General features: G+C 43.2%; 1 protein-coding gene across 4 annotated transcripts in view; it reads left to right on the plus strand.

The window, feature by feature from the left end:
* The window catches only part of LOC106563513 (transmembrane protein 164), a 48017-nt gene that overhangs the window by 11529 nt on the left and 9866 nt on the right, over window positions 1-26622 (plus strand). For 2 of the 4 annotated variants that reach the window (XR_006757678.1, XM_014129166.2), the window contains exons 2-4: window positions 12684-12733; window positions 17300-17366; window positions 25962-26040. Coding sequence is in view for 3 of the 4 variants with exons in the window: in XM_014129166.2 (XP_013984641.1) it covers window positions 12684-12733; window positions 17300-17366; window positions 25962-26040 (196 nt within the window). In the remaining variant the exon portion in view is untranslated. Of the gene's footprint in view, window positions 1-6051; window positions 6073-12683; window positions 12734-17299; window positions 17367-25961; window positions 26041-26622 lie in introns of those variants that run through there. The other 2 variants (XM_014129168.2, XM_045690028.1) reach the window with 2 other exon arrangements.

The following is a 26622-nucleotide window of genomic DNA, read 5'->3' on the forward strand; positions in this document are numbered from 1 at the left end:
TAGTTCAGGTTTAATTATAACATTTTTAGGTTCTTTATCATTTCTACACTTCCTGGTTTTAGTTGTTTAAGTTCAAACAGGAGTATCCCCCCTCCCCGCTATTATTTTTTTTTTAAATCCTCCGACACCCACGACCCATTCAAAATCTCCTGCGGGGTCGAGACCCACCAGTTGAGAATCTCTGCTATAGAATAGATGCAACAACGACAACTGCGCTTGGCCGGTATAGCGGAGTATTTTGGTAAAAGCCACAATGGTTTTCCAATACCGTTGAAAGAATTTCTTTGAAGTTTTTTAATATATTTGAATTAGGGATGCACAATATATCGGTGAACATATCGGAATCGGCCGACAATAGCTAAAAATGACAACATCGGTATCGGCCCGGTGTCTAGTTTAACACCGATGTGCAAAACCGATGTCAAAGCTGACGTGCATACCTTTTTATAATGTAGGTACATGACATAATGACGCCACGTAAAATGTTGCGCTACACATACAACACAGCATTCCTAACCTAGCCCACAATATCTGCTGTGTGGTTCGAGCAGTCAAGTCGAGCAGTCATTTGTAAGAGTAAGAAAATTTCAGCGAGACAACTCAAAGGCAAAATCCATTCACGCCAAGATAATGGTATTCATTGACCTTGGCAATCAACGGTTCTCTGTCGTGGGTGATGTTGGCTTTCGCTGACTGGTCGAGCACCGGTACACATGTTGCCCTACCAGAATTACACAGTAATAGCTATTAGCTTCATGACATACTATGGAACGCCGTTTGGGTCTGCGTGTCAAAGAAGATGCACGTCAAATAACACTATTTGACGAGTCATAACACTATTTGAAGCGCTAAATAAGCTTTTAATTTGACACGTCAAATAACAGTTCTGTTATAGAATGTTGTGTGTTCTGAATTTGCACGTGCAAGCCAAGCGCCACCACTACTATCAGTATCACTGTCATAGTTGTACAAAAAGTCTGCAAACAAGCACACACCGGCCACGAACGGTGCACTGTCATTGCACCAATGACATAAACAGCGCAATGCATTGCGAAGAGCTGCTGGAAAAACGCACGAAAGTGTTGTTTGAATGAATGCTTACGAGCCTGCTGGTGCCTACCACCGCTCAGTCAGACTGCTCTATCAAATCATAGACTTAATTATAATATAATAAACACACAGAAATCCGAGCCTTAGGTCATTAATATGGTTGAATCCGGAAACTATCATCTCGAAAACAAAACATTTTTTCTTTCAGTGAAATACGGAACCGGTCCGTATTTTATGTAATGGGTGGCATCCCTAAGTCTAAATAGTCCTGTTACATTGCACAACCTTCAATGGTATGTCATAATTACGTAACATTCTGGCCAATTAGTTCGCAACGAGCCAGGCAATGAACGCAAGAGCAGTGACACAATTTCATGTTAGCAGGTAATATTAACTAAATATGCAGGTTTAAAAATATACTTGTGTATTGATTTTAAAGAAAGGCATTGATGTTTATGGTTGGGTACACATTGGTGCAACGACAGTGATTATTTTTATTTTTTTCTCACAAATGCGCTTGTTAAATCATCACCCGTTTGGCAAAGTAGGCTGTGATTCGATGAGAAATTAACAGGCACCGCATCGATTATATGCAACGCAGGACACGTTTGATAAACTAGTAATATCATCAACCATGTGTAGTTAACTAGTGATTATGTTAAGATTGATAGCATTCAACTCATCTTATAAAAAACTAACTAGCAACTTACTTTGGCTTCTTGCTGCCCTCGCGTAACAGGTAGTCAGCCTGCCATGCAGGCTCCTCGTGGAGTGCAATGTAAGGCAGGTGGTTAGAGCGTTGGACTAGTAACCAGAAGGTTGCAAAAACGAATCCCCGAATCCCGTAAAACATACGGATACGTAAAAATACGTAAAAAATGTATGAATGCGTAAAATTATGTGACGTGCAGTCATATTCAGGTCATGATTGGTCAACAAGCTTATTTGACACGCAAAGACCCAAACGGCGTTCCATTGTATGAGAAATTCTGGTTGAGAATGAAACAAATGAACAGTGAAACAGCACAGCAAGTAAGTGAAAGAAATGGGTTTGGTTATGTTTTACTGGCAATGGGGACAGCTAAATGCCAACAAAATAACCTTTTCGCGTGTGTGTGTGCGTGCGTAACCTTTTTATTTAGCAAAACAAATTCTTATTTACAATGACGGCCTATCCCGGCCAAACCCGGATGACGCTGGGGCAATTGTGCGCTGCCCTATGGGACTCCCAATCACGTTCGGATGTGATACAGCCTGGATTTGAACCAGGGACTGTAGTGAAACCTCTTGCACTGAGATGCAGTGCCTTAGACCGCTGTGTGTGTGTGTGTGTGTGTGTGTGTGTGTGTGTGTGTGTGTGTGTGTGTGTGTGTGTTCACTATTTAACTGTATTAGAATGCTTAAAAGGCCGCAAAAAAAATTATATCGGTTACAGGTATCGTTTTTTGGGGGGGCAAGGAAAATATTGGATATCGGTATCAGCCAAAAAATGAAATATCTGTGCATCACTAATTTTAATATATATTTTTTTAGCTACTTTTTAAGTAAATACCTGTCGTCAACTGGTGCAATACGATAGGAGATAAAGATCACGATTTCAGAGTTAATGTCTAAACTTAAACATTTCAATTTGGAACAACTTCGTCTAATTCTGATGTGATACTGTTAAAGCTTGTTGGAACATTGAACGTTTCAAGTTCAGTCGCAAAATCCATCAAGCGCTATGATGCAACTGGCTCTCATGAGGACCGCCACAGGAAAGGAAGACCCAGAGTTACCCCTGCTGCAGAGGATAAGTACATTAGAGTTACCAGCCTCAGAAATTGCTGCCCAAATAAATGCTTCACAGAGTTCAAGTAACAGACACATCTGAACATCAACTGTTCAGAGGAGACTGCGTGAATCAGGCCTTCATGGTCAAATTGCTGCAAATAAACCACTACAAAAGGACACCAATAAGAAGAGAATTGCTTGGGCCAAGAAACACAAGCAATTAACACTAGACTGGTGAAAATCTGTCCTTTTGGTCTGATGAGTCCAACTGAGATTTTTGGTTCCGACTACCGTGTCTTTGAGATGCAGAGTAGGTGATCTCTGCACGTGTGGTTCCTACCGTGAAGCATGGAGGAGGTGGTGTGGGGGTGCTTTGCTGTTGACACTGTCAGTGATTTATTTAGAATTCAAGGCACACTTAACCAGCATGGCTACCACAGCGTTCTGCAGCGATATGCCATCCCATCTGGTTTGCGCTATCATTTGTTTTTCAACAGGACAATGACCCAACACACTACCAACACGCTATTTGACCAAGAAGGAGAGTGAATTGCTGCATCTGATGACTTGGCCTCCACAATCCCCCGACCTCAACCCAATTTGAGATGGTTTGGGATGATCTTTCTTTTTTAATTGACCTTTTATTTAACTAGGCAAGTCAGTTATGAACAAATTCTTATTTATAATGAAGGCCTAGGAACGGTGGGTTAACTGCCTTGTTCAGGGGCAGAATGACAGATTTTTACCTTGTCAGCTCTGGGATTTGATCTAGCAACCTTTCGGTTACTGGCCCAACGCTCTAAACTCTAGGCTACCTGCCTCCCCGAGTTGGACCGCATATGTGGGAACTCCTTCAAGACAGTTGGAAAAGCATTCCAGGTGAAGCTGGTTGAGAGAATGCCAAGAGTGTGCAAAGCTGTCATCAAGGCAAAGGGTGACTACTTTGAAGAATCTAAAATATATTTTGATTTGTTTAACTCTTTTTTTGTTGGATAATACATGATTCCATATGTGTTATTTCATAGTATTGATGTCTTCACTATTCTACAATATAGAAAATAGTAAAATAAAGAAAAACCCTTGAATGAGTAGGTGTGTCCAAACTTTTGACTGGTACTGTATGTCTATATTTCTTTTCGCTACTACTCGACTAAAGAAATCTCGGTCGACCAACAGCTTATCGACCAGTCTACTAAATGGGGTCAGCTCTCCAAGGCTGTGGGTAATATCAAACGGGGATACCTTGGGGTCAGTTGATCACTTCTCTTTCCATGACATAGACTGAGCAAGTGAATTCTATTATCCCTTATTGATGTCACTTGTTAAATCTACCTCAATCAGTGTAGATGAAAGGGAGGAGACTGGTTAAAGTATGATTTTTAAGCTGAGACAATTGAAACATGGATTGTGTATGTGTGCCATTTCAGAGGGTGAATGAGCAAGACAACAAATGTAAGTGCCTTTGAATGGGGTATGGTGGTAGGTGCCAGGCACACCGGTTTGTGTCAAGAACTGCAACACTGCTGGGTTTCCTATGTGTATCAAGAATGGTCCACCACCCAAAGGACATCCAGCCAACTTGACAGAACTTTGGAAAGCATTGGAGTCAATATGGGCCAGCATCCCTGTGGAACGCTTTCGACATCTTGTAGAGTCCATGCCCTGACAAATTGAGGCTGTTCTGCAGGGGGCTTCCCATTGTTACTCACCACTGTGTCATCTCGCTGGAACAAAAGCACAGCATGCACACACAGTGAATGCTTTGCCCTGTCATTATCTCATTAGATAGAACTCAAGATGATGTCCCTGGAAAGAGAATTCCAGAGGTATATGTCTCAGGATGTTCGATTGAATGGGAACTGAACCATTCTCTGGAGATGAATTATCCTGAGAACGAATGCTTCTTTAATTGGTCTTTGGGGGGGATGGTCCACCTATGGTTTCCATAAGGGTCTACTGCACTGAACAACAACTAAGTAGATGGCAACATGGCTCAGCATGCCATAGCCCAGTCAAGCTAAGAGTAGAATGCTATAGTGCTCTAGTACAGGGAAACTTGTTCCTGGGGCCCACACTCGATGGAAATGTAGGTTTTTGCCCTAGCACTACACAGTGGATTCAAATAACTAACTCATCAAGCTTTGATTATTTGAATCCACTTAATAGTGCTAGGTCAAAAAACGAAGCTCCCTGCCTGCCCACCTCGGTCCTGGGAAACACTGCTGTAGTATCACAGCCCACCCAGCAGGGATTAGCATGGGGCCTCCGGAATGGTTCCTTCTCTTGGTGCTGCATATTCAATTAGGCTACCTGCGTCGACATGAAAATAAGCATGCACCAGTCTTTACATGCATTGGCCAAAAACTCTGTTTAAACCTGCAAATTTGTATGACAACACCCTAATTTACATCAAGACATGCTTGTTCCTGTTTTCTGTTAAGACATTTACAAAACCCAAGCAGAGTCTCTGGTGGGCGGGCAGGCAGGCAGCTCTGTGGCTGGAGAAGAATGAGTGAGTGTGTGAAGCGGCCTATTCTTCTTGAGGGGAAGAGCAGCGAGCAGCATGGGAGCACAGGGTTCAGGCAGGGGTCTAGGTCTGTCCTTGACAGACCAAGATAATCAGAATGTCACATCTGGCTGAGAAAATGTCCACCAAAACAGAACACTACTAGCAGTCTAGCACAGTACTCACTAATACGAAGGAATGCTCACACAAGTGCAATGAACAAATATTTGCAAACTGGTAATTTTACAGTTTAGTCATGTTGCAGACGCTCTTATCCAGAGGGACTTACAGTTAGTGCAGTCATCAGACTGGGAAAGTAGATAATTGCCAAAATCCCAAAGAATCCCTTTAGATAGCTAAGTGGGACAGCAACATCTCAGTCATAGTAAGTACATGTTTCCTCAAAGTAGCTATCAGCAAAGTCAGCGCTAGTACGGTGGGAAGAGTCAAGTGCGAGTTAGTTTACTGGTTCCACCATTGGGGTGCCAGGACAGAGAAGAGCTTTGACTGTGCTGAGTGGGAGCTGCCCGGAGTAGTCCGGTTGTATGATTTGAACATAGCCTGAAGGTAGGGAGGGGCAGTTCCTCTTGCTGCTCCGTAGGCAAGTACCATGGTCTTGTAGTGGATGCGAGCTTTGACTGAGAGCCAATGGAGTGTGTGGAGGAGCGGTGTGACATGGGAAAACTTGAAGGTTGAACACCAGGCGGGCTGTGGCATTCTGGATAAGTTGCAGGGGTTTGATGGTAATAAAATATTTATACTAATTTCCTTTCGGCTCCATCATTCAGAGCTTCTGCCATTTTAAAATAATTTAGAGTGCATCTGCTTTAGGTTAGTAGCTTATGCAGTAAATGACAGTTGAGAAGGTTGTAAGTGTTCACTTTATCCATTGTTCGGTACGTTTACATGCACACAATAATATGATTATTGTGAATACTCAGATTTAATATAAATCGTTTAAAACGTGTACCTGCTTTGCAAGAAGAAAGATTTTCCTCATAATCCTGTTTACATGGACACATCTGAAATCAGACTACTTTGATAAATGTAGAAAATCGGCAATCAAAATAAACATTATCACAGCGACCATGTTGTTTTTGGAGACGTTTGTATGTGAGAATGCATGCTTTCAGTTTTTCCGAACTCACTTCCCTCCCGCTTGAGCTGCTTGTGCAAGTATGTGTGCAGATCACACTGCTGGAACCACACTGCTGGAACCACACTGCTGGAACCACACTGCTGGAACCACACTGCTGGAACCACACTGCTGGAACCACACTGCTGGAACCACACTGCTGGAACCACACTGCTGGAACCACACTGCTGGAACCACACTGCTGGAACCACACTGCTGGAACCACACTGCTGGAACCACACTGCTGGAACCACACTGCTGGAACCACACTGCTGGAACCACACAGCTAGAACCAAACTACTGGAACCACACTGCTGGAACCACACTGCTGGAACCACACTGCTGGAACCACACTGCTGGAACCACACTGCTGGAACCACACTGCTGGAACCACACTGCTGGAACCACACTGCTGGAACTGATGTGTAGTTATCTTTTAACAACTTCCCTGACTAATTGACAAATTATTAGACAAGGGTATAGTCCCAAAAAATGTTGCATGTCAGCAATCAAGTTTAAGATGTATAACTTTAAAAATACAGCCAGTATGATGCATTTTGCATCATATAATCCTGCTTTTGAAATCATATGACATTTTGGGACAATATCAGCAATGGACCTTGAAGGAATTTTCCTTTTAAGGTGTTTACATGTCCTAATAATTTGAGAGATTACTCAGAAATCCAGGTGTTTTAACTAAACCCCTAAGGTCGATGTCAGCCCCCGCTGAAATCTAATTAGTAAAAAAAAATATCCCCATAAAAATCAGTCAGTTTAAGCTAGAGATGTTTTTTGTTTGCATTGGATACGTCTCAATCCATCACATCGGCCTATGTCGCACTTCTGCAGCTGCGGTGAAAGGCCATGAGACATCCCTTTTCACAAAATCCTATGTCGTGTCCGAACGGTTTGGCCTACAAACTATTGTGATTGCTCTACGACCCCCACAAGCATCTTTGGACTGAAGTCGGAACAGCCGATCTGCCAACTTCTGTCTGTAGCGTCCAAACAGTTTGGCTGCACACTAATATGACCCCTATGTGCAAAGGTGAAACTCTCACGAACATGTTTTGCTCTAGGATGACCACAGGCCTCACAAGACTCGTTCTGAAGGTCCCCCGGTATCAGTTGAAAAAGTGAATGGAAGTACATATGGAGACTGTTTAGTGCCAAAAATAAGGAGTTAAATATACTGAACAAAAATATAAATGCAACATGTAACGTGTTCCCATGTTTCATGAGTTAAAATAAAAATCACAAATGTTCAATATGCACAAAAAGCTTATTTCTCCCAAATTGTGTGCCCAAATGTGTTTACATCCCTGTTAGTGAGAATTTCTCCTTTTCCAAGATAATCCATCCACCTGACAAGAAGAAGCTGATTAAACAGCATGATCATTAAACAAATGCACCTTGTGCTGGGAACAATAAAAGGCCACTTTTTAAAAATGTGCAGTTTTGTCACATCACAATGCCACAGATGTCTCAAGTTGAGGGAGCATGCAATTGGGAGGGTGCTGAGGAGCAATGTGCCCTCTAAGCTGCGTGTGTGCGCGGGCACGCAGGACTGCCGCACAGAATAAATATCAGCCTGCGTAGATAAGCACGAGATTTGAACTTCACTCAACTTTCTAGTTTTCCCCTTTTTAACACTATCAATGTTTCCCTCTACTGTGGGAATTGCCAATATTAGCCACTTTCAATGCAACACAACAAAACTAACTAACTATGCAAGAGATTTTCTTGCAGAACGCATCAGAGTAGGAGTCGACTGCATTGACAGGGACGACTCAGCCCGTACTCTACAGACCGGTGCGGCATAACTAATCAGTTGCAGTATTCCTATATACAAATATACCATTGCCATATATGGATCTGACCATTCACTTTGAACTGGTCTGTGTTTACAGCATGAGTGGTCACGAGTAGATGTACTTGTTGAGATCAAGCGATAGCTGCATGTAGCCACGTGTGCACATTTGTTCATAGTTTGTGTTAGTGAGTTATTAGCCCAGTTATAACACCTTTCTAGTCAACAATGGGGGAGTGGTTGCTTCCTACAACAGCACAAAATGTGTGCATTTCTAGCAGCGTTGTATTTTGAGACGGGCTTAAATAAGTAGCCAATACGCACAGGGTAGAATAATTTGTCTGATTCTCTGTAATAATGGTATGGGAATAATACTTTATTTTGTAAAGTGGTTTCTTGTATCAAACAACAATTTTTTTTTGTCACCTCCTTATCTGAATGACAAGTGGATAAACAGGTTAATGTCAAGCTCTGCATATTTTTTCCAAAAGTCTACATTGAACACCACACATTGGCTGCTAATGTAGGCAGAATGACAGCACAGCTTTTTCCATGTAAAAATATTATGGGATGCATTTTGTTTTTTATGGTAGGCCACTCTGATAGGCTTACATTATGATCAAATAGCCTCAGTAGCCTACTTGGCAACTGTTATAACTGTACCCACTCTTTTGGAAGAAGCTAGCTAGCTAACGAAGAACAACAAAGAATATCTAGTTAACAGAAGAAAAGAAAGAGAAAATCAGGACAGAAGAAAAAGGATATCAAAGTGTAACAGTTCTCTAAAGACACGAGACAATAATACAAGAAACAACACTTCTGTAGCTTGTCAACTATGTGTCTGTCTATCCCTGTTCTCTCCTCTCTGCACAGGCCATACAAACGCTTCACACCGCGTGGCCGCTGCCACTCTAACCTGGTGGTCCCAGCGCGCACGACTTACGTGGAGTTCCAGGTCTCCGGCAGCCTCTGGAATTGCCGGTCTGCAGCCAACAAGGCTGAGTTCATCTCAGCCTATGCTACCCTCCAGTCCCTAGACTTCCTGGCGCTGACGGAAACATGGATTACCACAGATAATACTGCTACTCCTACTGCTCTCTCTTCGTCTGCCCACGTGTTCTCGCATACCCCTAGAGCATCGAGCCAGCGGGGTGGTGGCACTGGAATCCTCATCTCTCCCAAGTGGACATTCTCTCTTTCTCCCCTGACCCATCTGTCTATCTCCTCATTTGAATTCCATGCTGTCACAGTTACCAGCCCTTTCAAGCTTAACATCCTTATCATTTATCGCCCTCCAGGTTCCCTTGGAGAGTTCATCAATGAGCTTGACGCCTTGATAAGTTCCTTTCCTGAGGGTGGCTCACCTCTCACAGTTCTGGGTGACTTTAACCTCCCCACGTCTACCTTTGACTCATTCCTCTCTGCCTCCTTCTTTCCACTCCTCTCCTCTTTTGACCTCACCCTCTCACCTTCCCCCCCTACTCACAAGGCAGGCAATACGCTTGACGTCATCTTTACTAGATGCTGTTCTTCCACTAATCTCATTGCAACTCCCCTCCAAATCTCCGACCACTACCTTGTATCCTTTTCCCTCTTGCTCTCATCCAACACTTCTCACTCTGCCCCTACTCGGATGGTATTGCGCCGTCCCAACCTTCGCTCTCTCTCTCCCGCTACTCTCTCCTCTTCCATCCTATCATCTCTTCCCTCTGCTCAAACCTTCTCCAACCTATCTCCTGATTCTGCCTCCTCAACCCTCCTCTCCTCCCTTTCTGTATCCTTTGATTTTCTCTGTCCCCTATCCTCCAGGCCGGCTCGGTCCTTCCCTCCTGCTCCGTGGCTCGACGACTCACTACGAGCTCACAGAACAGGGCTCCGGGCAGCCGAGCGGAAATGGAGGAAAACTCGCTGCTAAAGCCACTTTCTACCACTCTAAATTCCAAGCATCTGCCTCTAACCCTAGGAAGCTCTTTGCTACCTTCTCCTCCCTCCTGAATCCTCCTCCCCCTCCCCCCCCCTCCTCCCTCTCTGCGGATGACTTCGTCAACCATTTTGAAAAGAAGGTTGACGATATCCGATCCTCGTTTGCTAAGTCAAACGACACCACTGGTCCTGCTCACACTGCCCTACCCTGTGCTTTGACCTCTTTCTCCCCTCTCTCTCCAGATGAAATCTCGCGTCTTGTGACGGCCGGCCGCCCAACAACCTGCCCACTTGACCCTATCCCCTCCTCTCTTCTCCAGACCATTTCCGGAGACCTTCTCCCCTTCCTCACCTCGCTCATCAACTCATCCTTGACCGCTGGCTACGTCCCTTCCGTCTTCAAGAGAGCGAGAGTTGCACCCCATCTGAAAAAACCTACACTCGATCCCTCCGATGTCAACAACTACAGACCAGTATCCCTTCTTTCTTTTCTCTCCAAAACTCTTGAACGTGCCGTCCTTGGCCAGCTCTCCTGCTATCTCTCTCAGAATGACCTTCTTGATCCTAATCAGTCAGGTTTCAAGACTGGGCATTCAACTGAGACTGCTCTTCTCTGTGTCACGGAGGCTCTCCGCACTGCTAAAGCTAACTCTCTCTCCTCTGCTCTCATCCTTCTAGACCTATCTGCTGCCTTTGATACTGTGAACCATCAGATCCTCCTCTCCACCCTCTCCGAGTTGGGCATCTCCGGCGCGGCCCACGCTTGGATTGCGTCCTACCTGACAGGTCGCTCCTACCAGGTGGCGTGGCGAGAATCTGTCTCCGCACCATGCGCTCTCACCACTGGTGTCCCCCAGGGCTCTGTTCTAGGCCCTCTCCTATTCTCGCTATACACCAAGTCACTTGGCTCTGTCATATCCTCACATGGTCTCTCCTATCATTGCTATGCAGACGACACACAATTAATCTTCTCATTTCCCCCTTCTGATAACCAGGCGGCGAATCGCATCTCTGCATGTCTGTCAGACATATCAGTGTGGATGACGGATCACCAGCTCAAGCTGAACCTCGGCAAGACGGAGCTGCTCTTCCTCCCGGGGAAGGACTGCCCGTTCCATGATCTCGCCATCACGGTTGACAACTCCCTTGTGTCCTCCTCCCAGAGTGCTAAGAACCTTGGCGTGATCCTGGACAACACCCTGTCGTTCTCCACTAACATCAATGCGGTGACCCGATCCTGTAGGTTCATGCTCTACAACATTCGCAGAGTACGACCCTGCCTCACACAGGAAGCGGCGCAGGTCCTAATCCAGGCACTTGTCATCTCCCGTCTGGATTACTGCAACTCACTGTTGGCTGGGCTCCCTGCCTGTGCCATTAAACCCCTACAACTCATCCAGAACGCCGCAGCCCGTCTGGTGTTCAACCTTCCCAAGTTCTCTCACGTCACCCCGCTCCTCCGCTCTCTCCACTGGCTTCCAGTTGAAGCTCGCATCCGCTACAAGACCATGGTGATTGCCTACGGAGCTGTGAAGGGAACGGCACCTCCATACCTTCAGGCTCTGATCAGGCCCTACACCCAAACAAGGGCACTGCGTTCATCCACCTCTGGCCTGCTCGCCCCCCCTACCTCTGAGGAAGCACAGTTCCCGCTCAGCCCAGTCAAAACTGTTCGCTGCTCTGGCACCCCAATGGTGGAACAAGCTCCCTCACGACGCCAGGACAGCGGAGTCAATCACCACCTTCCGGAGACACCTGAAACCCCACCTCTTTAAGGAATACCTAGGATAGGATAAAGTAATCCTTCTAACCCCCCCTCCCCTTAAAAGATTTAGATGCACTATTGTAAAGTGGTTGTTCCACTGGATATCATAAGGTGAATGCACCAATTTGTAAGTCGCTCTGGATAAGAGCGTCTGCTAAATGACTTAAATGTAATGTAATGTAACCTAAAACAGGTACAGCCTGTGTTTTGTAATAAAGCTTTTTTGTACAGAAAAACTCATTCTGATTGGCTGGGCCTGGCTCCCCAGTAGGTGGGCCTGGCTGCCAAGTGGGTGGGCCTATGCCCAAGGCCCACCCATGGCTGCACCCCTGTCCAGTCATGTGAAATCCCTAGATTTAGGGCCTAATTTATTTATTTCAATTGACTGATTTCCTTAACTCAGTACAATCTTTGAAATTGTTGCATGTTGCATTTATTTTTGTTCAGTATAATATTGGTGGTCAGTCTGATTTATATAACCTGTTGGTGTTGGGTGTCACTAAAAACCTATGTACATTCTATGACCTTTTTACGATGCAGCTTTTACAACAACTCTCAAGGAAGCACCACGGCCTACCCAGTATCTCGTGTAGCACCACGGCCTACCCAGTATCTCGTGTAGCACCACGGCCTACCCAGTATCCATAAAGGACCCGACTTGGAGTTGAATATATCAGTAGCATATTTATTTTTATCAGTGTTCTTTCATATTTTTCCACAGATCTTCTTGCTGGCCTGTCCACCATGTAAAACAGCCATGGTCCTCTTTAGGTGAGTACCTCCATTCTACACACTCTCACTGCCATGAAATCCCAACCCCACCTCAACAAGTCACCACCCTCAAATATGTATCCAACCACCCTCACCCAAGTACCCACCCATTCTATCCTCCTGACCACACCATGTATTAAGGTGTCATGCTGAGTTAGCTATGTGAGGACGCAGACTAGCCAGTGACTGTGGAGTTTCCCAGGCATTACTTCAACTGACTGTCAAAGTTCTTCTTAAAATAGACCATCACCCTGTCAACACCTTAGTGCTCATCTTATGACTGAGTCCCAACACAGTAGGACACTGAACTTAACCAGGAACTGCATGTACAATATGTGAAGCTGAGGGGAATTCTGAGGGTTTTACCACAATCTGTTGAATCGGTTCTCTTCCTTGTGAAGTTGCTCTAGCTGGTTGCCTGCATTGGGCTACACTCGAGAGATGAGGAGGGAGATCCATTGAGACTGACTGGACACTGGCTTCATGGTTCCACAAAACTGTTAATGCCCACTTCATTTGTAAACAATAAATATGGATAAATTACTAGCTCAAAAACATAATATGCTAAAATTACAAGTTAATTGGTGGGGGATGGTAATTTCAGAACCAAGGTGGGGTAGACAAAAAACAGGCAACACTGCCCCCCCCTAATCTGACAGTGGGGTGGTAGATGCCTAGTCTCCCCTATGGCTCAGCTCAGGTGCCTACATAGTACATTACTTACACACACGTTTTACTATCCTTGTGGGGACCAAAACATTTATTCCCCTTCAAAAGCCTATTTTACCTAGCCCCTAACCCTAAAATAGCCATTTTCCTTATGGGGACTGGCAAAATGTCCCCACTTGTCTGAATTTTCCTTGTTTTTCTAACCTTTTTAGGACTACTGCAATGCCACAAAAGTGAAAAGAACATTGTGGTTTTAGAATGTCACAAGCAACAGTTGACTATGCTGTTGATATATGACCACTGTGCACATTTCACCACACCAGAGCATGACATGCAAATTTAGTTCCGTCATCGGGCGGTCAGGCTGAGGTTCCTTCTCAGGACATTTCATAATCACAGCCGAGGTGTGTAATATTGCCAACATCCCACAAGTATTTTTGTTAGTCCACTTGTGTTTTTGAATTACTGTACTATCATTATTGAAGCTCATGTTGAAAAAAAGCTGCTATAATACAACACAGCTCCAGAAACAATGGACACCCATGGCACAACAAGACTGAAGTCAGACAGTGTACAGTAAGTAGTCTGTATACTTGGGAGTCCCTCTTTTTTTCCCCAAATTTTTTTTTGCCCTTTTTCTTCCCAATTTCTTGGTATCCAGTTCGTAGTTAGTCTTATCTCATCGCTGCAACTCCCGTACGGACTCGGGAGAGGCGACGGTCAAAAGCCGTGCGTCATCCGAAACTTGACCCAACCAAGCCACACTGCTTCTTGACACAATGCCCACTTAACCAGGAAGCCAGCCGCACCAATAAGTCGGAGGAAACATCGTACACCTGGCGACCGTGTCAGCGTGCAAATGTAGGCATATAAATGTGCCCATTTGGGGATCTGATAGTATTTCTGATTGGCTTAACGCACCACCACTAATGAGCTGTGGAACTTCTCATAGTAATGTTTTCTTCACCTCAAACAGCAAGCAAACAGTCTGTTTTTACATCCTTTGAGAATGACAATAGTTCCTCAATGTATTTGAAAAATCTTTCCAGCTGTCTCCCTTTCCATAACCATTCAGCGTGAAAGGGAAAAATATCATGCTCTGATCCAGTGGAAACATCATAAAATAGGCCTACCTGATTACTTCTTATCCCTTGCGCAAATAGCCTACAGCTGTGTCTGTCCCGAGCTCATTGGTGCAGGAAAGGGCCCAAAATATTTTATACAATGTTGCAAATTTGCTAGCATGCTTCGGGCTGGACCAAAGTTAATAGTTGATGCAATGTTCCAATGTGATTCCTAGGATATTTATTTTTATCAGGATATTTTCTACCTGTAGGCTGCAATGTTTTTATTTGTTGGCTTTATAGGCCATTTTTTACATAGTTGGCAATGGCAATTGAAGTTACTTTTTAAGTTTGCATAATTTAGATTTTAGATTTTGACAGACCAATTATTTTGAGATAAAAATACTTTATTAGAAATGAAATGAAACTGTTCCGCAAAAATGTGCACATGAAAACCATAACTGGCATGCAGATCAGTAGAAATTGTAAAATAAATTGGCAGTCAGCAACCTATTACCGGCAACTTCAGGAGAGTAACAGCAGTCTGCGAATACCAGTAGGAGCGGGAGGACGCTCGTCAAGTTAAAACTTCTTTGGGGTAGGTGGGACGCTACCGTCCCACCTGGCCAACATCCGGTGAAATTCAAAATACAAAATTCGGAATATTAAACATTCATGAAAATACAAGTGTCTTACATCGTTTAAAAGCTTAACTTCTTGTTAATCCAGCTGCTTTTTCAGATTTCAAAAAGGCTTTACTGCAAAAGCACACCATGCGATTATCTGAGGACCGCGCCCGCATACAAACACATTAAACATTTTCCAACCAAGCAGAGGCATCACGAAAGTCAGAAATAGCGATAAAATAAATCACTTACCTTTGAAGATCTTCCTCTGTTTGCAATCCAAAGGGTCCCAGCTACATCACAAATGGTCCTTTTGTTCGATAAAGTCCTTTTATATCCCAAAAAAGTCAGTTTAGTTGGCGCGCTTGACTCAGTAATCCACCGGTTTTCCTCGTTCAAAATGCATGCAAATGAATCCCGAAAGTTACCAATAAACTTCGTCCAAACAAGTCAAACAACATTTCTAATCAATCCTCAGGTACCCTAATATGTAAATAAACAATACAATTTAAGATGGAGAATAGTATGTTCATTACCGGAGATAAATAACGAAGTGCGCACCACAACACTACAACCAAAATGGGAGCCACTTACAAAAACTACAAATTCTAGCTATTTAAAAAAAATATATATTTAAGCCTGACTCTTTCTAAAGACTGTTGACATCTACTGGAAGCCCTGGGAACTGCAATCTGGGAGGTATTCCATTCATATTCCCATAGACAGCCATTATAATGAGTGGTGAGCTCAATTTTTTTCCCCCCTGATGGATTTTCCTCGGGTTTTCGCCTGCTATATCAGTTCTGTTATACTCACAGACATTATTTTAACCGTTTTTTGTAAACTTTAGTGTTTTCTATCCAATACTACCAATTATATGCATATACTAGCTTCTGGGCCTGAGTAACAGGCAGTTTACTTTGGGCACCTCAGTCATCCAAACTTCCGAATACTGCCCCCTAGCCCAAAGAGGTTAATAATTATTTTTTTTCTGGTTATCTTGATCTCTGGCTCCCTTTTTGAGTCATTATTGCCTTATTTCATCAAACATTGTGCTTAATTAAAGCTTCAGACAAGCTCAATGCATGTGTGTGTATATATAGTTGATTTATTAAAACACAAGGTGTGTGTGTGTGTGTGTGTGTGTGTGTGTGTGTGTGTGTGTGTGTGTGTGTGTGTATACATGGTAAAATGCATGTTTAAAAATGTTGCCCAATCGATTAGTCGAAAGAACAGATTATCGGTCGGCCAAGATTATAATTTTTTGTCAGGGACAGGTTTAGGAATATGAGCAAAAAAAATGTGTGAACTGCCGATTCTTAACATTTGAATCGATTTTCTAGCCAAAGCATGCTACATTTGGATCGGTTTGGGGTCCGCGAATCGATGCACTTGTATCTTAAACATTTGATTCGTGGACCGATGCGTATTGGTGAATCGTTCCATCCCTAAAGGATCCCCATAGAGAAAAGAGCAGAGCCATTAGTTGTAGATAACAAACATCACTCAAAGTCATTGAGACTCCAACTAGGATCCGTATCACAGCACCAATCACTCCCAAACTGCAGACATGCCTGTCAGCCTCTACTTATGGGGGTAGGGTCTTATAGCAGGGGGAGGACCCCTAAGGTGGGGGTCAGTACAGAACACCTGGGCCCTGCTCTCTGTCCTCTACTTAATTAGGAAGGTTGGAGCTGGACCACAGCCATGCTGGCCTCCAAACCCTCCCTGTTCCAATCAGGACCCTGCCTTGTCCTTCTGCCACGCAGTCAGAGAATTGAAATGTAGCTGAACTAGTCTGCATAGAAACAAAATGACTGAAAAGGATGTGAAGACTAATCTGGGTTCCCTGAGGAAAGGAAATGAGATGTAATGCAAAAGCTACAGGATTATGTCATGTCACATGGGCCATGCTGAAGATGATCAACAACCAGATGTAGGGTGCACTACAAAATGAGGATATATACAAGTATATGAGATACACAAACAATGAATCTACCTAAATTATCATCTGCGGATGCCCAAGTTCATTGCATTAAACCACCGGTCCAAGTGTAGCACGTTTCCATACTAGCCTAGCACTTTGACAGGTGCTGGTTGGTATCATATGGTATATGATGCATTTGGCTTGCAGAATCTTAAGCAAACTCTTATTTGGTTTTGTTGATTATGGAGTTAAGTGTGTGATGTGTACTCTCTGTCCGCAGGCTTCAGGTCCATATGCTGAACGGTGCCCTACTGGCCCTCGTCTTCCCTGTGGTCAACACTAGGCTGGTAAGAAACCATCACCCATCTGTTAAATTCACTGTATTAGCGAGCACTGCAGTCACTCACAATTAGACTTCCACTCCCATTGTGCATTGCTTATGGTTAAAAAGTTGTATTTATTTGAAAAATACGTATCAGGAAGCTGAAATACCATGTTTGTTTGAAGAATACAGTATCAGGACAGAGAAAAACCCCAAGGTTGCATCTCCTAGCCTTGTGGGAAAGTAACATAACTGTCCTTTGTGCAGAAGATGAACACAGCGATGACGTCCTACTGTTCTCAGGGACTTGATGAGATGTTTTTCTGTAACCAAATGTAACCGTCTCTAGTTGACAATGGCAGATGTGTAATGCATCTCGGAAAATATCAACTTCTCTCAATCCAATGTAACCATGGTGACGTGGTCACAGAATAGGATCGGGGAGACCATACTCTTTTTATGAGCCTTCCGGACTCAGTAATTGAATGTGAAACAGTAAAAGCAGAGCCCTACAGTAGCTGTGCTTGGCTGCTGCTGACAGAATGACTGTGAAACTGCCCTGTCACAACCCCCACTTGCTCTTTTTCTCTCTGTCCTCAGGCTGCTCTTTTTCTCTCTGTCCTCGGGCTGCTCTTTTTCTCTCTGTCCTCGGGCTGCTCTTTTTCTCTCTGTCCTCGGGCTGCTCTTTTTCTCTCTGTCCTCGGGCTGCTCTTTTTCTCTCTGTCCTCAGGCTGCTCTTGTTCTCTCTGTCCTCGGGCTGCTCCTTTTCTCTCTGTCCTCGGGCTGCTCTTTTTCTCTCTGTCCTCGGCTGCTCTTTTCTGTCCTCGGGCTGCTCTTTTCTCTCTGTCCTCGGGCTGCTCTTTTTCTCTCTGTCCTCGGGCTGCTCTTTTTCTCTCTGTCCTCGGGCTGCTCTTTTTCTCTCTGTCCTCGGGCTGCTCTTTTTCTCTCTGTCCTCGGGCTGCTCTTTTTCTCTCTGTCCTCGGGCTGCTCTTTTTCTCTCTGTCCTCGGGCTGCTCTTTTTCTCTCTGTCCTCGGGCTGCTCTTTTTCTCTCTGTCCTCGGGCTGCTCTTTTTCTCTCTGTCCTCGGGCTGCTCTTTTTCTCTCTGTCCTCGGGCTGCTCTTTTTGCTGCATTTCACTTTTCCTCAAGAGTAGCTCTGCTCCCTGCTCTTGAATAATGTCTCTCTTGCTACTAATCACATCTCAGCCATGGAAACCAAGCCCAAATTCAATTAGGCCTATTCAGCCACTTCCACATTTCATTACCGCCTTCCCAAACATTCATCCACCAATGACTCAAAAGCGCTTCAGTTTCTCTTGCACAAAAAAGCACAATACTCAATTCAATGCTGAGTCTGGCCCAGCCCCTGAAATGACTGACAACATTGTATGTGAGGATTATTTTGGCTTCCTCTAGACTTCTGCCTTATTGGTACTGTTCCAATCCCCCTACAGGGAAGTCTCAGTCCCGTGTGGCTCAGTTGGTAGAGCATGGTGTTTGCAACGCCAGGGTTATGGGTTCGATTCCCACGGGGGACCAGTACGGCGAAGGGAAAAAAAATGAAATGTATGCATTCACTACTGTAAGTCGCTCTGGATAAGAGCGTCTGCTAAATGACTAAAATGTAAATACCTCTGGGAAGTAGAGGTGTTGTGATCACATCCTGTAGGTCTGATGATCTGATTTGGAAGTGCACATTTACTGTATGCTATGGGTCAACAACGCAGCTTCTGAATACCACAGGTCAGATGGTTATAAGAGTTCAGTCTCTTAGTACCTCACCAAAGCAGGATGGAACCATCTCCTCCCCATGGACTATATGGGCATGTTCTCTAGGCTATGGACTAGGCTATCTCTGTTTTCGTGTCAAGTCATTGTGTCTCATACACATGCAACAGACATCCATTCATGTGTCAATGGCACCTGCTCGTGGGCAGTGTGGAATATCATGTTTCAGGACGTACCTGGGGCCTGTTCACGAGAGTGCAACGTTAAGTTTCAGATACAATGTACCTCAACTACTACAGTACAGCACACTGTAAATGTGGTACTTTCACTGACCCTGTATGTACACTGAACAAAAATAAACACAACATCCAACCATTTCTAAGATTTTACTGAGTTACAGTTCATATAAGGAAATTTAAATGAATTCATTAGGCCCTAGTCTGTGGATTTAACATGACTGGGATACAGATATACATCTGTTGGTCACAGATACCTAAAAAGTAGGGGCGTGGGTAAAAAACAACATTTTCCTCATGCAGCGTGACACATCTCCTTCACATAGAGTTGATCAGACTGCTGATTGTGGCCTGTGGAATGTTGTCTCACTCCTCTTCAATGGCTGTGTGAAGTTGCTGGATATTGTCGGGAACTGGAACACGCTGTCGTACGCATCAATCCAGAGCATCGCAAACATGCTAAATGGATGACATGTCTGGTGAGATTGCAGGCCATGGAAGAACAGACATTTTCAGCTTCCAGGAATTGTGTACAGATCCTTGCGAAATGGGGCCGTGTATTATCATGCTGAAACATGAGGTGATTACAGCAGATGAATGGTACAACAATGGGCCTCAGGATTTCGTCACAGCATTGCCATAGATAAAATGCGATTGTGTTTGTTGATCCTAGTTTATGCCTGCCCATACCATAACCCCACTGCCACCATGGGGCACTCTGTTCACAATGTTGACATCAGCTTACCTCTCGCCCACACGACGCCCACACGACGCCATACCAGTCTGCCATCTGCACGGTACAGTTGAAACTGGGATTCATCCGTGAAGAGCACACTTCTCCTGCATGCCAGTGACCATCGAAGGTGAGCATTTGCCCACTGAAGTCGGTTATGACGCTGAACTGCAGTCAGGTCAATACCCGGGTGAGGAAGCACGCAGATGAGTTTCCCTGAGACAGTTTTTGACAGTTTGTAAAGAAATTCTTTGATTGTGCAAACCCACAGTTTCATCAGCTGTCTGGGTGACTGGTCTCAGACGATCCCGCTGGTGAAGAAGCCGGATGTGGCGGTCCTGGGCTGGAGTGGTTACATGTGGTCTGCGGTCATGAGGCCGACAAACTGTCAGGTGGATGAATTATCTTGGCAAAGGAGACCTTCTCACTAACAGGGATGTAAATACATTTGTGCACAATGAGAGAAATAAGCTTTTTGTGTGTATGGAATGTTTTGGAGGATCTTTTATTTACGCTCATGAAACATGGGACCAACACTGCATGTAATGTTCATATTTTTGTTGAGTAAAGCTTACACTCCTGTTTTTATTACTTATTTTTCTTTTTCTTGTTATACTTTTTGATTTTGAATACTGGGTTGTTGGGAAGGGCTTGCTAGTTATTAATTCCACTGTACTTGTGCATGTGACAAATAAAACTTGAAACAATTGTGTAGAATATGATTGTCTGTCATGAAGAATAGGAAATTGTCAGCTCTATTCATTACATTTCTATCTGCTAGGTTTTACCTTACTGAATACATCCCGTGTATGATAGATCCTTGCCAGGATTTAACCAAAGGGAGGTGTCAGTGGAGCATAGAGATTCATATCCCAGTACTTTTATTGTTTGAACAGTCAATATCAATTCCTTTATCATAGAGGGAGAAGATGAACCATATCTTGTCCTTGATGCTGGCACAAACCTGGGGGGTTACACTTGCATGAACATCTGCTAACCATGTGTATGTGACAAATACAATTTGATTTGGTGTGTAGGGATGGACGTGCTCTGTCCTGGGGAGGAGCCACATGTCCAGCTGGAATATGTCTTGTAAAGCTACATCAGCTGATTCAAATAATTAAAGCTTGATGATGAGTTAATTATTTGAATCAGCTGTGTAGTGCTAGGGCAAAAACCAAAACGTGCACCCCTTGGGGTCCCCAGGACCGAGTTTGGTAAATCTGAGCTACATGGTGAGGGGGATGCGTCATCAAAGTTTTATTTCACACTGATCAGTGCTTTGTAATACTATTGTTATTTCTCAACGGTCACACGCTCACCAGAGATCATATGGCTGTGTTAGTGTGTTGATCGTTTTTAACAGATAGGCCTATTGGGTGTGTTTTGAAACTTGTCATTTCCTGAACATGTAAACAGTAAACAGTAAGGCCTGTTATAGTGACATTGTTGGTAAAACATTTCTCACACTGTGATTACAAGATCACTGTTATCTTCCTGTGTTTTATATCCAACTATCTGCTGTCTGTCCAGAACACACACCAAGTACTTTCTCATTTCATATCTCAATAGCAAGGAAAGCATGGCCACACATTTCTACTTCATTCCAAACTATTTTCTAAATAGTTAAACAAAGCACACACATGGTGGTAAATATCCAGACCGAACAAGACATTCATTTTTATTTTAGTCCAGCTCACAATACCTGAATGGAATTAGTTTATTTCCTGAAGATTGTTAATCCATGCTGTCCGGGTTGGACGGATGGTCATTCTGATGAGCAGTAAGGATTTGGAATCGTTTTTGTTCATACAGAAGATTTGTCCGTCTTTTAAAAAGTTAATGTATCCTTTGAATGTCTCAAGTCAAGTTTTCCAGCCATGTTGTGTCAACTGTATTGAATGTTTAACAGCAGTAAAGACAAATACTACTTGCATAACTATGGCCTCATTATGTGGCTTTGCCCTTCGGTACACTTGAGTCCCCTTGACTTGCTCTGGGCCTGTGACCACCAATTCCCTTTTACTGCTGCCTGGCAGTCAACAGACAGACAGGCAGACAGACAGACAGGCAGACAGGCAGACAGACAGACAGGCCGGCAGACAGGCAGGCAGACCGGCAGACAGACAGGCCGGCAGGCCGGCTGGGTTTATTGTGATGTTGGCTGACTAACAGCAGCAACATGTGACAGGCGGCTCTCAGGAACCTCTGACAAACAGTGAGGCTCCTCTCACACATAAAAATGTGTCATTTAGCAGATCCTCTTATCCAGAGCTACTTAGTTTGTGAATTCATGTTAAGATAGCTTGGTGGGAAAACCACATCTCAATCATAGCTACTTTGAGGAAAATGGTATTTACTATCAGCAAAGTCAGTGGTCACGAAAGGCAAGGGTGTGGTTTATTTTTTGGGGGGTGGGGCTGTGTATGCTACAGCAGAGACAGGTCATCCAAAGGTCATATCCGATCATCTAAGGCAGGGATGGGCAACTTTGATGTGGGTGGGGGCCACATATACAATCTGAACTCATCATGGGGGGGGGGCAATGGCTCACGCATCTGCTACCCTCATCCATACCCACACATGCAGTCAGAGCATTTTGGGGGCCCAAAGCTACATTTTGTTGGGCCTTCGTGCATATTCTCTGCAGTCCAAACCGATGCTGACGTGATGGAGGCGCCAGAAAATGTAGCCAAACTTAGATGAGACTTTTTTTTTTTTTTATTACAGAAAATCGAGGCTAAACGCCAGTCATGTTTGGCAGATAATAATTAACGTCTAAATAATTAAATCATATTTTGTCACATGCGCCGAATACAACATTAAGTGTAGACTTTGTCGTGAAATTATTACTTACGAGCCCTTTCCCAACAATGCTTTCCCTTACTCCTGCCCAGAAACTAGAATATGCATATAATTATTAGCTTTGGATAGAAAACACTCCAAAGTTTCTAAAACTGTTTGAATGGTGTCTGTGAGTATAACAGAACTCATTTGGCAGGCCAAAACCCGAGAAGATTCCAAACAGGAAGCGCCCTCTCTGACTATTTCTTGGCCTTCTTGATCATCTCTATCCAAAACAGGGGATCTCTGCTGTAACGTGACATTTTCTAACGCTCCCATAGGCTCTCAGAAGGCGCCAGAACGTTGAATGATGCCTTTGCAGGCCATGGCTGAAAAACAGTAGCGCATTTGGATAGTGGTCGATCTGAGAACAATGAGACTGGGGGCGCGTGCACGAGACGACTCCATGTTTTTATTTTTTCGTCTTTGAATGAAAACAGGGTTTCCCGGTCGGAATATTATCGCTTTTTTACGAGAAAAATCGCATAAAAATTGATTTTAAACAGCGTTTGACATGCTTCGAAGTACGGTAATGGAATATTTTGAATTTTTTTGTCACGAAACGCGCCGGGCGCGTCACCCTTCTTTACCCTTCGGATAGTGTCTTGAACGCACGAACAAAAGGCCTCTATTTGGATATAACTATGGATTATTTGGAACCAAACCAACATTTGTTATTGTAGAAGTCCTGGGAGTGCATTCTGACAAAGAACAGCAAAGGTAATCCAATTTTTCTTATAGTAAATCTGAGTTTGGTGAGTACCACACTTGGTGGGTGTCAAAATAGCTAGCCATGATGGCCAGGCTATCTACTCAGAATATTGCAAAATGTGCTTTCACCGGACATAGCGATTGCATAAAGGAGTTCTGTATCTATAATTCTTAAAATAATTTTTTTTTTGTGAACGTTTATCGTGAGTAATTTACTAAATTCACCGGAAGTGTTCGGTGGGAATGCTAGTTCTGAACGTCACATGCTAATGTAAAAAGCTGTTTTTTTATATAAATATGAACTTGATTGAACAAAACATGCATGTATTGTATAACATAATGTCCTAGGAGTGTCATCTGATGAAGATCATCAAAGGTTAGTGCTGCATTTAGCTGTGGTTTTGTTTTTTGTGACATTATATGCTAGCTTGAAAAATGGGTGTCTGATCATTTCTGGCTGGGTACTCTGCTGACATAATCTAATGTTTTGCTTTCGTTGTAAAGCCTTTTTGAAATCGGACAGTGTGGTTAGATAAAGGAGAGTCTTGTCTTTAAAATGCTGTACAATAGTCATATGTTTGAAAAATTGAAGTTTTTGGATTTTTGATCAATTTGTAATTCGCGCCACGCCTATCATTGGATATTGGAGCAGGTGTTCCGCTAGCGGAACGTCTAGATGTAAGAGGTTTTAATATAATTTTTATTTAACTAGTACGAAAATGTAATAACATTTAACAAATGGATCAAAAGAAAATAGTAATACTAAAGTAACACAATAAATGGCAATAACGAGGCTATATACAAGTTGTCCTCAAGGCACGGTTTGTTTTAGATCCACACAAGACCGGAGAGTGCAGGAATTCACATAACTTGAATCTGAGCGGAGGTGGTCAGCATTTTACGACTATTTAACCATCAACTTAATTGTTGAAACCCTTAATGTTTTTTATTTTATGATGCATGTCTTACCTTGTTTCAAAGTAGCCTAGCCAAAATACGACCATAGAAATGTTGAGGGAATTATTTTGTAAACACTAATATGACATTGAAACCAGCATTTTTCTCATGTTTTATTGGTTTTCAACAGTATTTTATTGTCCAGAAGCCAAAGGCATAATCCTAGTCATATTAGTAACCCATGCTAGTTGATGCATATTTAGAGCTCCAGTCTTAATTTCGAATGGATATTTTCATCAATGTCACATGAAACCGCACACACATGCGTATCGCTTTTGAGAACGGTGTTTTCCGCTAATTGCGTTTTGGAACATTCGCACGTATTCTACAGCCATGTCTGCATTGTTGAGTTTATAATATGAAGAATTAAAACTTTATAAACATTTTAGGCTAAATAGACTGATCTGTTGCATCAGCCTAATTTGCTTTAAGATGATTTATTTTTTAGGTGCAGTGGTTGTATGAATTTATGATCTGTCATCCCAGAACTGTCCCAGAGTCTGTTTTCAACCATAGACACTGACGGGGCATCCTTCATTTCAAGCCCTGGAGGGAATTCTTTTTTTAAAGACATAAAAGTATTTGTTTGTAATTGGTGAATGCACCAATTTGTAAGTCGCTCTGGATAAGAGCGTCTGCTAAATGACGTAAATGTAAAAATGTAATGTTGCAATATTTTAAAGGCTGCAAAGGGTGACCAACCATCCTCCAGGAGCGGTTTAAAAGGGGAGTGTTGTATTTTGAGACAGTCTTGAATATGCAATGAAGCCAATAGGCAGTGTAGCCTACATTTTTATCTGAATCTCTATGGTGTAAAAAAAGGACAATTGGCTAAAAAAGTTAATGTCAAGTGAACCCTGTTACTCATTTTTCCATGGGGTGGAGAGAAAAATGTGCGGTTTTGATATCTTACTGAGTGACTACAAAAAGAGAGCTGTCTGCTTGACTAAATCTAAAAAACTATACGCTGGTGTGGGATAATTGTGAGTGACTGACATGACAAGAGAGAACCTGCTGATGCACAACCACATTATGTACCAACTGACCTCTCCCTTTCCGTTCCAGCTCACCATCTCCCAGCTCACCATCTCACTCACAGATCCTTTTACTGTTAAGGCTGGCAATTTACAGATTGGTTACACTCATGCCTAGGGAAGGGTTCTATTTGTTTTCTACGGAAGTTAGCCTAACTGAATCCAAAACCAGTCATGTTTTGATCCAATTGTAATCTCACGCATATAGTTTCAAACATTTCCATTTCCAAACAATGTGAATTGCAGGAGCAGGACATTATTTAACATTCAATATAGTAAGGCAAACACTAATTGTTGACATGTACATATCTGTACTGCTATAATGAAGCTGATGATGATCATGTAGATACTGAACACTAGTCCATTTTGTTTCTTCAGCTTCCATTTGAGAAGGAGGTGTACTACATCCAGCATTCCTTGCTCTACCTGGTGCCTGTATACCTCTTCAGGAAAGGAGGTACGTGCTGGCTTCTTTTGCACTTATGGAATTCTGTGCTTTTACGTCTCCATTCCATGGGTGCTTCACTATCTGTTGAATTTGAACCATCTTGAGTTACTCATCACTACTACCTTAACTCAACCAATCAAAACCCTTCTCCCAGTTATGAGATTGTTGCAGTGAGAGAGGCGGAGCCCTGGGGAAAACTAGACTGCCATCTAGTGTTGCGATGCCATTTTTGCCAACCCATTTATTTTTCATGAGAATGTGATAATTATCCATGTTTAACATTAAAATCGAACATAATATGGCAAAAAAAAATGAATTTAACAATTCAGAGGAATAGAGACTGCGGTGGCCTATGTTAGAATTAGCTCCAATACATAGTGAAATTGATCCCCAGTCAACAACAGACTAGGCTACAATTTGAACAAAGAGAATGGAATGAACTCTCCATCGTGATCTACCTTTTCTCTCCAATAGAATGAAAAGGCAAAACTGCTTCAAAATGAAACCGCTCTGACAGCTTTAAGGAAAAATCGCTAAGATCACACACATACCCTGGCTCCTAACAAATTCAAACAGTCTGATGTATTACAC

This window comes from Salmo salar, chromosome ssa11, assembly GCF_905237065.1.
Source record: "Salmo salar chromosome ssa11, Ssal_v3.1, whole genome shotgun sequence".
NCBI classification, from domain to species: Eukaryota; Metazoa; Chordata; class Actinopteri; order Salmoniformes; family Salmonidae; genus Salmo; species Salmo salar.